This window comes from Primulina eburnea, chromosome 6, assembly GCF_022965805.1.
Source record: "Primulina eburnea isolate SZY01 chromosome 6, ASM2296580v1, whole genome shotgun sequence".
Classification (NCBI taxonomy): Eukaryota; Viridiplantae; Streptophyta; class Magnoliopsida; order Lamiales; family Gesneriaceae; genus Primulina; species Primulina eburnea.
The window spans coordinates 4,277,600-4,293,181 of record NC_133106.1 but is presented as its reverse complement, the minus strand read 5'-3'; the positions used below and the strand labels follow the sequence as shown (position 1 = coordinate 4,293,181).

The 15,582-nt window shown below is 37.7% G+C and overlaps 1 protein-coding gene across 1 annotated transcript; it reads left to right on the top strand.

Moving 5' to 3' along the window:
* The first annotated feature begins 8,015 nt into the window (after positions 1-8,015).
* Positions 8,016-8,879, top strand: LOC140835271 (uncharacterized). The gene is made up of 2 exons (XM_073200759.1): positions 8,016-8,262; positions 8,452-8,879. The coding sequence occupies exons 1-2, from the start codon at positions 8,016-8,018 to the stop codon at positions 8,877-8,879; spliced, it is 675 nt and encodes a 224-aa protein (XP_073056860.1).
* The last annotated feature ends 6,703 nt before the right edge of the window (positions 8,880-15,582 follow it).

The following is a 15,582-nucleotide window of genomic DNA, read 5'->3' as shown; positions in this document are numbered from 1 at the left end:
TGCTATATAATTCGTGCTTATCACACGCGCAGCTGCACGCGCACTGTTTCTGGAAACATGCGCGTCCCTTGGCCATCTTAGCATCTGTTCTTGGCTGCTTTTGCCCCAATCAATGTATCCCTAGACTAGAGTTGTGACTCTTCTACACGTCTGGTCCGTAAAGATGTGTCTTTTCTATGCAACCGGTGATCATCTATAAATAATTCCTCCAACCATTTCAGTAGGTTGGTGATCATTTTTGCTAGATTGCTTCTTGTCATATTGCTGCGCCTGTTTTCGTTTTTTATACTTGAAAGTTCCTGCATATTTTGTTCGCGGTTTCGAGACTTGTAGTACTGCAAAATCTCGAATTGAAGTCCTTGTATCTTGGAGATTAAATTATTTAAAAAATCCAATCCTATCAATCTAACCAAACGTAAGAATTTAGCTGCTAGTGTATAATTCACCATCCAAAAATAAGATTTTTTTAATATATATACATACATACATATATATATTTATATTAAATAAATTACATATATTAGCACACTTGAATGTTGTGAAGAGCTTGAATGATCCGAATCAAATCGAATGCTGGCTATTCACGACGTTTTCAACATTAAGGCCGAATTTTATCGAGTTTTAGTTAGAATTCAAAATCTTTTCATATATTCAAGTATAGTCCCGGGTTTCTAGGCACCCGTTTGGCTGCCTCATGGATGAGATAATGAATGATGAATAATATATTGAGATAAATCAATATATTTGGATAAAATAATTTTGTATATATAACACAAATTCTTTATAGAACTTGAGTCAAACATTGGATAAAACAATGATGAATAATCAATCCATGTCTTATCCTCGACATCAATGATGCCTAAGCATATACATTTTCATGAAATATTGATGAATACTTCCCCCTCCAAATATAAAAGTCTATTTGTTTTTTATAATACACTAAAAAATATTGGGAAATCAAATTTAATAAAGAAAGTTTTTATTTTACCCTTATTTAATAAGTGTTTTATTCGTATATAAAAAAATTATTGGAAGTATATAATATTAATAAAGATAGATTGATAAAAGAATAGAGAAAATAATATTAAATTTATATATGTGATGTGATGCATTTTGTAGAAAATTACACATGTGAGCAAATAATGAAAAAAATGAGATACAAGAAAATTACGTGGTTCGAAAATTTTCCTTCATTCAATGATGAAGCCTGATTATAGGAAAATTTGAGATGAAACATATGGTTCAAAACCTTCCACATCCTTCAACTATCAACCACTATATTTATTAGCCAACTATCAACCACAATTATTAGTTCAAGTAACAATCACCATTATTACTTATGCCAACTAATCAACAAATCTTCACCTTGGCATAGATTAATAACATCCATAGTGTTTGATATGTTGTTCTTATTCATGTTTCTCATCTTCTGCATACTTCAATCAAGTCCAAGCTATGCTTGAACTTGGAGGCTGGAAGTGGCTTAGTCATCATGTCTCCTTAATTATCTGCTGTAGGTATTTAATCTATTGTAATTGTTCATTGAGAAAAAAATATCTAATTAAGTTCATTTTGATATCGTCCATTTATGATACACATGATTTTTTGTCAGATGGATTGCACTCTGGCTATCACAATAGACTATTTTCTTAACTAGTGGCATACAAAGCTTACTTACTAGTCCTTTAAGTCAGATAGCCTCTTAAACAACTTTTGTTGTTGCGATGTACTCTTCTTTGGTGGTTGAAAAAGAAACAATAGTATGCAAGGTTTCTTTCCAATTGATTGTACATCCGTAAAGTGTGAACACATACTCGGCCAACTAACGATTTTCTTATATCAAGATCTACAACAAAATCTGAATCGACAAATCCAACAATGCTTCCATCATTGTTCTTAGAATTCCCATAAGTTGAACCAACATGAACTATTCCTTTCAAGTAACACATAATCTATTTCACTGCAAGCCAATGTCATTTTCTAGGATTCGCCATGTACCTGATTACAACATCGACAGCTTGAGAAATATCTGGTCTAGTACATAACATGACGTATACGAGGCTTCCAACTGCATTTGCATAAAGGACACGAGACATTTGCTCCACCTCTTCCTTAGTGTTGGGTGACAATGCTCCCAATAGTTTAAAATGAGTTGCTAATGGAGTCGCCACATGCTTTGCATCTTGCATGCAAAAACATCCAAGTAACTTTTTAATGTACTTCTTTTGTGCAAGAAACAATGTTCCTGCTTTTCTATCTCGCTAGATCTCCTGTAAGAATCTCGTATTGTATTACCGTAAATCATATTTTGATTCTCGATAATTCATGAAATTGTCGTATTCTTAAGTGTATGAAGTATATAATTGAAAATGAAATTGAGAAAATATGTTGTGATAATGAAAGATTGTAGTAGTAATTGATTTGTGTTTGAAAAGTATGCTGAACCGCAATAGATAAGTGACACATGTTACGGTTTTTAGCATGATTATATGAATATTAGTTCAAATGAAATGAAACCAATTTCATTATAAATCTAATACATAATACAAAAACTTTCACGTTTTGAGTTTTGTCCAGATCCATTTGGAAATAGGGACAATCATCCCGAAGTGTACCATGTACATTGCAGTTCCTGTACTGACACATTTTGGGAGAATAAGCATACCGCTCGCGTCCAATATCCAAATTGAGTGAGGTTAGTGGAAAATGAAATCCAAGACATAAATCTACAACTTTCATGTTGAACCCGCGCACCAGCGCGCGCGGCTCTGTAAAAACATCTCGGGCAGAACTCGGCACGCTAGGGCGCCATTTCATTTGCACCCCATTGCACACACGTTGGCTGCACAATATTAATATTGATAAGAAAGAAATTTTCAGACAAGCTTCGTTCATTTTCTCTGAAATTCGAAGGAAAATTTTGGAAACCAAGTTCTATCGTTCGAATCTATCTCGAAACGTTGTCAAAACTCAGTACAAATTATATATTCGGAATCTTCGTGTTGAGAGGGTTCTTTGGAGGTAATTTTCTTCTTGATTCATGAATTTTATTTATTGAATAGTTGGAATAACATGTATTTGAAGTCAAGATCAATATATGCGATAGAATAACCGACAAGAAACTCATGTTCAAAGTCGGAATCAAATTATGTTATGATTTCAATTTGATATGAACTTTAAAAGTTTCAATAGATTTTTGAAACTTGAATTGTTGATTTTAAATGAATTCATTTATTTAAATGAATATATTGATGATGTAGATTGATTATCTGTACTGAAATCCTAATATCAGATAGAACTACAATGAACTAGAGATGAAGAATTGAGGTATGTTGCGACCGAGTAACATACGACAGGTATCTGTGTCATGTGGTATATGTTTGATTGATTTGATTGAGAATATGTGTCTATATGCCTTACTTGTTGAGTTGATGTGGCATACATGACATTCATGATTGGTATATCGATGTATAAAATAAATAATTTGTTAACGCACATCATTTTATTCATAGATCGTTACATGACATGCACATTGAGCTATGATCCTTTGATAATTTTATATCATTTGATTTGATTCTAGGGTTTGTGAGCACGATGCTATGTTTGAAATTATGTGGCCCTTAAAAGCACAGTCATTTTTGGCCCCTATGATTGATTGACCGAGATTTGGGATTTGATGGCGCTTTGCCGACTCTATCATACGATCATCCCTTATACTTGATTGAGGCCGGTGTGCCAGCTCAATCATTGATTTGATAGCGATTCGATTGGTTCTGATATATGCTCAGTGGATATGCATTTGACCTGATATCTCCACGACATGTATGCATAGCATATCATATATCATTGTGTAGATAAATGTTATGGTTGTTCCATACAAAACGTTTGCTCACCCCCGAGGGGGGTTGTTGTTGTCTTTGTGTATGGACAATGGTAGGTACTCTAGGTTATCAGGAGACTGGAGATGGTATTTCTGGAGGGAGTCACATTGAGTTGAAGTTGATTGGTCTATCCTAGTGTATATATGTATCTATATACGAGGGCATGTCTCGAGGATATGAGTTAGTTGTATGTAGTGATTTTAGTCATGTGTAGGCTGGTTTTATGATGTGATGTGTTTAGACTAGACTTTATTATATACTATTTTTAGTATTATAATTATAGTTGACACATTGGGGCTCATTGTAAAGAAAATTTTATTCGTTTTCGTTGTAATTAATTAACTCTAATCAAATTGCATAATAATAAAGATTAGGAGTTAAGGGCCCACATCTCCATTCCAAAAATTTCCTTTGCAGCTCCCAAATTCTTGATCTCAAACTTTGTACTTAATTGCGTCTTCCGATTTTAAATTTCTGATAAGTTTTTTCAAGCAATCAACATATCATCAAAATATAAGAGTAATAGATGAATAGGTCATCCTTAATTTTCTTCATGTATACGCATCTATCATACTCACTCCTAGAGTAATGATTTTCATACACAAAATATCAAACCATTTGTACCATTGTTTTGGGGCCTGTTTCAAGCCATAAAAAGATTTCTCCCATAGACAAACATGGTTTTCTTTTACTAGAAACTCGAATGCTTTTGGCTGTTTCATGTAAATTTGTTCTTCCAATTCACCATATAGAAAAGTTGTTTGACACCTAGTTGCTCAAGCTCTAAGTCAAAAATGATAATTGATTGCAATAAATGTGTGTATTGAACTGTGTTTTACCATAGAAAAATACACTTCATTGTAGTCAATCTCTTCTCTCTGTGTAAAATCTTTTGCTACAAGTTTTTCTTTGAATCTTGAATATTCTACACTAGAAATTCATTTTTTACTTTGAATATCCATTTAGTTTTGACAAATTTTGGATTCTATGATCTTTCAATAATCTCCCAAGTATGATTCTTTACGAGTTATTCAATCTTCTCACTCATTGCCCCGATCCATTCAGCACATTCATTGCTAGAAATTGCCTCTTGATATGTTTGTGGTTCATCAAGAGTTGTGCTTTCTGCAACACTTAATGCATAGGAGACTCAATCAACATAACGACTATATCTTTGAGGAGTTTTCACATTTTGGCTCATTTCTCTATCTTTAGCCAACTGATAATCTTGCAGAGGATCAAATTTAGGGGTGGCAACGGGCCGGAGCAGGTTTGTCATCCCCATCCCCGGCCCATCTCCGATTCTACCTAATCGGGGAATCCCCATCCTCGACCCCGCGGGCCCCATCCATGTCCCAGCTTGAATAATTTTTTATGAAATTTCAAGTATTTATTGAATATAAAAACTTTTAAATTTGACTTAAATAGTATTTATACGAAAATTCAATGACAATCATAAAATTAACAATATTTAAACAATACACATAACATTAATAATCCATAGTTCAATCTCACAAATCCATAGTTCAATAAATATAAAAAAAACAAACGTTAACATCATGAGATCACTTTCCTATCCATCACATCACATCACTCCATGTTGTAATCAGTATTATTGTTAATGCATGAATCCTCCTCATAAAAAATAATAAGACATAGAGAAAATATAAATAAATTTAAAACAATTTAATACATAACCAAAAAAATATTACTTATCTCTATATCAAAATCGTTATCAAAATTTTGATCCTTTGAAGCTATAGAATCCAATAAGACAAAATAAAAAAAAAAATTATAATTAAAAAAAATAAATAAAGTATCATAAACAATTTTGTTTTGAAACTATTTAATACATTGAATTTCACTCCATAACCAATCTCGAGTACTCATCAAAGCCTCCACAGTTTTAGGATGAAGTCGATTACGGTGAGCACTTAAAACTCTCCCACTAGTACTGAATGTTGATTTAGAAGCAACCGTCGTCACAAGAATGGTCAACACATCCTTTGCAATATCATGTAAAATGGGATATTTGATCCCATTCGTCTTCCACCTACATAAGATATCAAAGTCACTTGTATTTTTTGACAAGAAAGAATCTTCTAAATAATAATCCAACTCCGAATTCTCAAGTTATGTACTAATATTAGACTCCATGAACATCTTAAACTTATCAGCATAACTTCCACGCTTTGGCACTGGAGGCCTTAAATATGAAGATCGTGAATATTTCATGATCTGAGATTGTTTGGATTTCTTCTTGTACTATTCAATAATGTCATACAAATTTTCTTTATTTTTTCAATCTCAAATGAAGACATATCACCATAAACAAGAGGATAATAAATTGAAATGTCTTCATCTTGTACCTTGGATCTAAAATACTCCCAATTGCCAATACAAAATTCATCACCTCCCAATACTTTTCAAACTTTAATTTCATATTTATTGTCATTGTATTTATCACATTATCATCCAAAGAATCCAATTATCAATTTCCAACTTAATATTACAAATAGTTGATAAGAAAAGATTTATATTGGGATACTTGGTCCCCAAAAGTAACTCTGTGGCATCATAAAAAAAATCTCCAATTTAGAAGGAATCTCTATCATTTTTGACCAATCTTCTTATGTGGAAACTCTTTTGTATAAACTTTCACGGTGTTTCGAATGAGCAAACACATCTTTATATTCCAATTCAGTATTAAGCATTAAATATGTAGAGTTCCAACATGTTTTGCAATCAAGTTCCAATTTTTTAGTGCTTGGAACCTTCAACTGTCGAGCTATTTTAATAAATATTTCATCTATTTTCGGCATTGCTGTCCAAAATTCGACACTAAATCGTATTGTTCCAATACTGCCACTGATTAATTGACTGATTAATTGTAATTCATACCTTACAACCACATTCAAAATATGTGCACAACACCGCATGTAAAATAATTACCTTCTAAAATAAGTGAACTCGGAGGAAGCTTATATAGAATAAGCTCAATCATAGCATCATTAGTTGTGCAATTATCAATAGTTAGAGTAGACACCTTACGATCCAAATTCCAATCCAAGAGGTTATCAACAAGGGAATTTGCAAAGATCTCAACAGTGTGTACAAGGCACATATATACCTAGTAAAAAAATAAATATAATAAATTTTAACAATTAAAGTAATTTTATTAATGGTAAATACAAGTACAAAGCTAAAGAGAAAAAAAAAATTTACCTTAAAAGCCGACTTTGTAGTTTCCATGAAGCATCAATGAAGTGTGAAGTGATTGCCATGATCTCTTTTTTTATTATTTGACGTCCACATATCAGTAGTCAATGCAATCCGACTAGCATTTGAATCTAATAATTTCATTGTTTTATATCTTCAAGCTCAAATATCTTCATGATGTCGTTCTTAATTGTGTTCCGGGAAACAACTTTAAATAATGGTTGTAAGGCATAAGAGTACATTCTAAAGCCCACATGATCAACCATAGATAGCAGGTACTCATGCAATATAATCATATTTGCAAGCTCTTCCCTCCCGTGATCTTGGTTGAAATGGTATGTCCCAAGAATCGTTGTCTTGTCATTGGAATTTGTTGGTGGCAATAGAGATTGTTTTATAGCCTTCTACTTTTTGTGCAAATATGTTTTTATGTGGTCAAGTAAATGACTGGTACCATTCTTGCTTTCACCACCTAAAGACTTCTTACAATCATTTCATATTGCTTTCCATTTTCCTCTAATTAGCTTCCTCTCAAAATGATCATATTGTTAGAATATATTAGAATATATTATTGTTAGCTCTCAAGGGTAGATTAGTCACTTTATTAATTTTGTGTTTACCCTAGTCATATAAACATATTTTCTTTGTATTCTTTATTCACTTTTACAATCTACGACTTGAGCTTTTCGCTCGCTCTCTATTTCTTCATGGTATCAGAGCCTCCATCTCATGGATCTGTTAATTGTAGAGAAGAACTGTTAATCTCGTCCACATCTTTCGCGGATCGAACTTTTCGTTCGTATAGTTTGCTGTGTTCGTACAACTTTTCGTTCGTATAGTTTCTCTTTGGTAATCGATTTCTTCTCTGCATTGTGTTCTGGTTTATTCGTTCGGTTTTTGTTTGGTTTTGGCATCATGGCTACTCGTAAAGACGATTCTCTTCAGTCGATTAGTGTTCAATTGGATAGAAAAAATTATTCGTATTGGGGTTATGTTATGAAGAATTTCTTGCGGGGGAAATCGATGTGGGGCTACGTCACAAGTGTGCGAGACAAGCCTACAGACCAGACGAACCCTGATTATGCTGTGTCATTGGATGTTTGGGAGGCAGATAATTCGAAGATTATTACGTGGATTAATAATTCTGTTGCGCATTCAATCGGTGCTCAATTGGCAAAATACGATACTGCTAAGGAGGTTTGGGACCATCTGGCACGCTTGTATACACAGTCTAATTTTGCCAAACAATATCAATTGGAGACAGATATTCAGGCCCTTCAGCAGAAAGATATGAGCATCCAAGAATTTTATTCTGCCATGTCGTCACTCTGAGATCAATTGGCATTAACAGAATCTGCAGAATTGCGAGCATTCTCACCTTATATTGCTCGGAGAGAAGAACAACGCTTGGTACAGTTTTTGATGGCACTTCAGAATGATTTTGAGGGTCTGCGTGGGACGATTCTTCATCGCAACCCTCTTCCTTCTGTTGACTCGGTTGTAAGTGAATTGTTAGCTGAAGAGATTCGTCTTAAGTCTCACATTGACACAGGGACAATCCTGACTACACCATCTGTCTTTGCAGCTCCTCAACGACCTCAAGCTAATCACCAAAACAGGTCAAATACGAAGGTTTCTCAAGATGAGTGTGCTTTTTGTAAAGAGAAGGGGCACTGGAAAGCTCAATGCCCACTATTGTTGAGTAAAGGAAAAGTGCAGTCGCAACAGCAACAACAAAGACCACACAACATTCCATGGAAACCACAGCAGCAGCATTAGCCATCTCTGAACACTCCATGGAAACCACAGCAGCAGCAGCAGCAGCCATCTCAGAACACTCCATGGAAACCTGGTAATCCATCAAACCAGTGAACATATCGACCACCTCAGTCTAACAATGCAGTTGCTGCACCGTCTTTGGATCCATATTTGTTTGAGCAGTTTCAACAGTTCCTCGCTTCACAGCCTCATGCTATGTCAGCTTCTTCACAAATAGGTTTGTCATCCTATGCATTTCAGGTATATCTTCGTCCATCTGGGTCTTGGATTCTGGAGCATCTCATCATATGTCCCCTGATTTGTTATCTTTTGCTTCTTTGTCTCACAATTCATGTGAGGACCCGGGCTCTAATTCTTTTTCTTTGGGATTAAATGGATCATTAATAAAAAAAAATGGGTCAAATTTTTGCTTTTACATTAACTCTAATGTATATAAACAAGCATCATATCTTTATTTAATTACAACATGAACACACAATATACATATCCTGTCTGGTACGTACTCAACAATCTCGTGTTCAACTACAGTACATAACAAAGTACAACAACAAGTCAGCTACTATGCCCGAGATCACCACGCTATGTCCGTCTATCATCCTCTGCGTGACCCAGATCCTGCCCCACCTGTTGTTATGCACACATACAGACATAACAACAGCCGGAAAACCGGTGAGAACAAATCCCAATATAAACATGTATACATGCATATAATCAATTTAAACATGAAACATGCTATCATAAATGACATCATATGCACATGCAATGCAATGCGAATCAAACCATGTCTGGACTCGACTCGACTAGAACTCTAGGGATCCCGTGTGAATAAGACGTCAATGACTGTCACCTACCCTCCCAATCGGGGTGACCGTACGTCTTATTCCTAGACTTCGGTCTGAGCTGTATCTATGGCTGCAATAGGAGTCGTGGCTGCTCCTAAGCTGAGATACACCGAACATCTAGATAGTTGACGATGGCTGTCAACGACTCTCCTATCTTATATGCAATGAATCTCAATATGTAAACAACGTATAATCCTATTCATATCTGAATGTCATACTGATTATACATGCTTGAATACAATTCTGAAATCAAAGCATAAACATGTTTAAAAGATTGAATATAATGCTATACACAATTCATAAACATGTTACAATATATCTAATAATACTCGTATGTGATTTTGGTTGGGAAACTCAAATAATATCTTATTTGAGTTACATCTCCCCAAACAAAACATGACTTATACCTTTCGTTGCACAATTATTGTCGCTGTCACCAATACGAATCTGAAATGGAAATGTTGATATACAATTTATCAATTTCTAATCCAAATCAACACATAACTAAGTCACTACATGATATTAATATCATTTCAAATGCACAATCTCCATATTAAACAATCTATATCATTTCCCCCATTTCCTAACTGAAAATGGTATAATTCTGATACCAAAACCCAGTCAATTCAACTCTAAAATTCATAACAATTCGATACGGTGTCCGTTCTTAAATCCGTTTGGAATTATACAATGTCTAATATGTCAGAAACAACATATATGAATCATATCTGATTCCTGCAATATCATAATTTCAAGACATGCCAAAACATCGTAAAACTTACGTCCACGCGTAGCCTGTAACGATAGGAACACGGTACCGAAGTCGGATTTCAATTCAGACGTACGGATTGAAAACTACCGGCGCAAGAATCGCAAAAGCTTCACGGAGCTTTTCCCTTTTCTATTCTGATAAGAATTCTGAGGGATTTTCGTTTTATATATATCTCCCTTGCATGCCACTGAAACGTGGCTCGTTCTTGCAAATCTTCGCTGGCGCTCGGGCGGTTGAAACTTACCGCCCGGGCGCGAGCTCGGCGCTCGGGCGGTCAAGTTCTACCGCCCGGGCGCGGAACGTTCTGCCGCGAGGTGTGAGACTCTGGCGCTCGGGCGGTCATAACTTACCGCCCGGGCGCCACACATTCTGCCCGAACGTTCATCTCTTGAGCATTGGCGCTCGGGCGGTCACTTTCTACCGCTCGGGCGCCACTAGTTCTGCCCGGTACTGGTGAAATTTATATTCTTTGTCCAATCTAGTCTCGTAATAGCCCGTTTACAATTATATCTATTTACTTCACTAATCTTATAGCAAATTACGATAATCAAATTCTCGGACATTACATTTCTCCCCCTCTTAGATAAAAGTTCGTCCTCGAACTCACGCATCATTCTATCAATGTAAGCATCAAAGTAATGACATCAAAGCTAGATTAATATTTACCTCATCAGAATAATTCGGGGGGTTTCTGTCGCATACTTGCTTCTGTCTCCCATGTCGCTTCTTCGATGCCATGACGACTCCACTGAACTTTCACAAGTGGAATATTCTTCGTTCTGAGTTGCTTGTTTTTCCGATCAAGAATCTGTATCGGTTGTTCCACATAGCTCAACGTCTGATCAAGTTCAGCTTCGTCAGGTTGAATGACATGAGAAACATCTGGCATATATTTTCGCAACATCGATACATGAAATGCGTCATGTATTCCGGATAGAGAAGGAGGAAGTGCTAGTCGATAAGCTCGATCGCCAATCTTCTCAAGAATTTCGTAAGGACCAATGTATCGAGGAGATAGTTTCCCGCGTTTGCCAAATCGAACAACGCCTCTAAATGGGGAAATTTTCAAGAACACTCTATCTCCTTGTTCAAATACCAACGGTCTACGTCTGATATTGGCGTACTTGGCTTGCCTATCCTGTGCTGTCTTCATTCTTTTCTGAATAACTTTCACCTTCTCAGTCATGTCACGAATCATATCTGGCCCCAGTTCTGGTACCTCTGAGACGTCATCCCAGTATAGCGGAGATCTGCATTTCTTGCCATACAAAGCTTCAAACGGTGCCATCTCAATGCTCGTCTGATAGCTATTATTGTAGGAGAATTCACAAAGAGGTAGGGAATCTTGCCAACTAGTGCCAAAATCTAGCACTACGGCTCGCAACATATCCTCTAGTGTCTGGATAGTCCGCTCTGACTGTCCGTCTGTCTGAGGATGATAAGCAGTACTCAGGTGCAAAGTCGTACCTAAGGCCTGCTGCAAACTGTGCCAAAAGTGCGAAGTGAATCGTGGATCACGATCTGATACGATAGACTTCGGCACACCATGTAATCTAACTACCTCTCGAACATATATCTCCGCCATCTGATCATGTCGATAAGTCATTCGGTACGGAATGAAACAAGCTGATTTGGTCAATCTGTCAATAATGACCCAAATCGAATCACAGCCACGGGAAGATCGGGGTAACTTCGTCACAAAGTCCATGGATATGTGATCCCATTTCCATTCCGGAATAGACAAACTCTGAAGTAACCCTCCGGGCTTCTTCCTCTCGGCCTTCACCTGTTGGCAATTTAAGCACTTAGACACAAATTCGGCAACATCTGACTTCATTTGCTTCCACCAGAACTGTGTCTTCAAGTCATTATACATTTTCCTGCCACCAGGATGGATGCTGAACCGACTACAATGTGCCTCTGTCAGAATCTGCTGTCTCAAATCTGCAACATCTGGCACAACTAGACGGTTATTTACGTACAACACATGATCTCGTATCTGATATTCGGATACATGCCCTGATCTGACCATTTGAATCGATCTCTGCACATTCTGATCGGTTCTTTGTGCTTCTTTGATTCTCATAATCAAATTGGGCTCAACTTGGATCGCAAAGAGTCGTAGTGGCTTACTATCTGTATCAAATTCTAATCCAGATAAACAGCAATTTTCCACAAGTTTTGTAACACCTATCGTCGATAAAGATAGGGCACATACCTTCCGACTCAAGGCGTCTGCCGCCGCATTTGACTTTCCCGGATAATATTTGATCTCGCAATCAAAATCTTTCAACAGATCAAGCCATCTACGCTGTCGCATATTCAATTCCGACTGAGAAAACAAGTACTTTAAGCTTTTATGGTCTGAAAAGATCTCAAATTTCTCGCCATAAAGATAATGGCGCCAGATCTTCAGCGCAAATACAATAGCCGCCAATTCAAGATCATGAATGGGGTATCGCGTCTCGTGAGTCTTCAATTGTCTCGAGGCATATGCAACCACATGCCCTCGCTGCATAAGAATACATCCCAAACCTCTGTGAGAGGCATCGCAATATACAACAAAATTACCCGTACCTGAAGGAATCATCAGGACAGGTGCGCTGGTCAGCCTCTTCTTCAATTCTAGAAAGCTCGACTCACACTCCTCAGACCATAAGAATGGCGCATTCTTCTGTGTCAATTGTGTGATTGGTTTGGCAATACGGGAGAAATCTTGGATGAATCGTCTATAGTATCCTGCTAGACCCATGAAACTGCGTATTTCAGGTACAGAAGTCGGTCTCGGCCAACTAATCACAGCTTCCACTTTACTCGGATCTACGGAGATACCATCTCCCGATATGATATGTCCCAAAAAGACAACTCGGTTCAACCAAAATTCGCACTTTGACAATTTGGCATACAATCTCTCATTTCTTAGTGTTTGCAACACAATTCTGAGATGTTCTGCATGCTCATTCCTGTTCTTAGAATACACCAGAATATCATCGATAAAGACAATAACAAAATCATCCAAATACTTCTGAAAGATTTGATTCATCAAGCCCATGAATACCGCCGGAGCATTTGTCAAACCAAAAGGCATAACAATGAATTCGTAATGCCCATACCTGGTTCGAAATGCTGTCTTCGGTATGTCTACATCTCGAACTCGAAGCTGATGATATCCGGATCGTAAATCAATCTTGGAATATACAGACGATCCTTGTAGTTGATCAAATAGATCATCAATCCTCGGCAATGGATATTTATTCTTTATCGTGGCCTTATTCAGTTGTCTGTAATCAATACACAGCCGCATCGATCCATCTTTCTTGCGCACAAATAGCACTGGAGCGCCCCAAGGAGATACACTAGGCCTGATATATCCCTTGGCTAGCAGATCTTCCAACTGTGTTTTCAATTCCTTCAGTTCTATCGGTGCCATCCTATACGGAGCTCTCGAAATAGGAGTGGTACCTGGAATCAAATCAATACTAAAATCTACCTCTCTCACTGGAGGTAACCCCGGAATCTCGTCTGGAAATACATCTGCAAACTCCCGTACCACTGGCAAATCTGCCAATGTCGGGCTCGATTTCTGCATATCTACAGCATAAACAAAGAAACCATCCGCTCCTTTCTGTAACAGTCTGTTCATAGTAAGAACCGAAATCAAGGGAATCCGAGATCTGGAACCCTTCCCGTAGAATTTCCACTCGTCTGTCATCTCGGGTCTGAATCTGACAATCTTGTGGAAACAATCCACGGTAGCTCTGTACTTTGTTAGCATGTCAATACCGACTATACAGTCAAAATCAGCTAGACCCAACACTATACACTCTAGGTCAATCTCATGCCCCTCAAACTGTAGAATGCAATGTCTAACCGTAGTTACAGATATCAATCCACTTCCCAACGGAGAAGTAATAGACACCACATCTAACAAAGACTCAACAGGCAATGAATGCGATAATGCAAATCGTTCTGATATGAATGTATGCGATGCACCCGTATCTATCAATATATAAGCAGGATAACCGCAAAGAGAACAGTTACCTGCTATGACATCATCTGGGGCATCCTGTGCTTGCTCCTCTGTCAACGCAAACACCTGAGCCTGTTGTCGGATCGGCTGACTCCCGGTGTGACCACCTCTGGCTCTAGGCTGGGTCTGTGCAGGTGGCGGCTGAAAGGAGTGTACGGATGAAGCTTGCCTCTCAGGCTGAGTCACTGATGCAGATGATCCTGCACCCTGAAATCTCGATGCACCACTTCTCTGAGGACACACCTTGGCATAATGACCCGGTTGCTTACATATATTGCATTTACCCAATACACCCTGACATTGTTCTGTGGCATGCTTACCTCCACAAGTACCGCAATATCCACTCGTCACCTCTAGACTCTGGCCAAAACTTCTCTGTCTTGACCCGCTGGAGCTGGACGAACTGCTCCCAGGTCGCTTAAACTGTTTCCCCTTTGTTTTCAACTGATCTTTGCGTCCACTACTGCTACCACCACTTTCGAATCGAGGAGGAGGAACTTGGGATGGAGGTAGTGGCGGTCTCGGACTCGGTGCAACATACGGAGCACTCCGTTGCCTAAGCAATCCTGCTTCAGCTCCTTTGGCACGATTCAATGCATCCGAGAAATTATCGGGTCTCCCAGTATTTACCAACGTAAAGATATCTGGATTCAGGCCATTTATAAACTGATCTGCCATGGCCTCATCATTCCCTGAAACATGGGGTGCAAAACGAAGCAAAGAAGAAAATTTAGCAACGTACTCTTCAATGTTCAATTGCCCTTGCCTCAGGTTTGCGAATTCAGCGCCTTTATCTTTACGATAGGATACAGGAAAGAATCGCTGATAGAACTCCGTCCTGAACACTTTCCATGTAATCTCAGTGCCACGCTGTTCTATTGCTCTTTTGATATTCAACCACCAATGTTTAGCAATGTCTTGCAGTTGGTGGCCAATAAGCTTCACTCTCTTCTCATCACTGTACCCTAAAGACTCGAATAACATCTCAATATCTTCAAGCCAACTTTCGCACTCGATGGCATTCTCGGTACCTTTTAAGGTGGGAGGTCGAAAGGATTG

Coding starts and splice junctions, on each gene's coding strand:
- LOC140835271 (XM_073200759.1), top strand. CDS start 8,016: ATGGCTACTCGTAAAGACGATTCTCTTCAGTCGATTAGTGTTCAATTG. Junction 8,263..8,451: donor TTCTGTTGCGCATTCAATCG/GTGCTCAATTGG, acceptor TGGCATTAACAG/AATCTGCAGAATTGCGAGCA.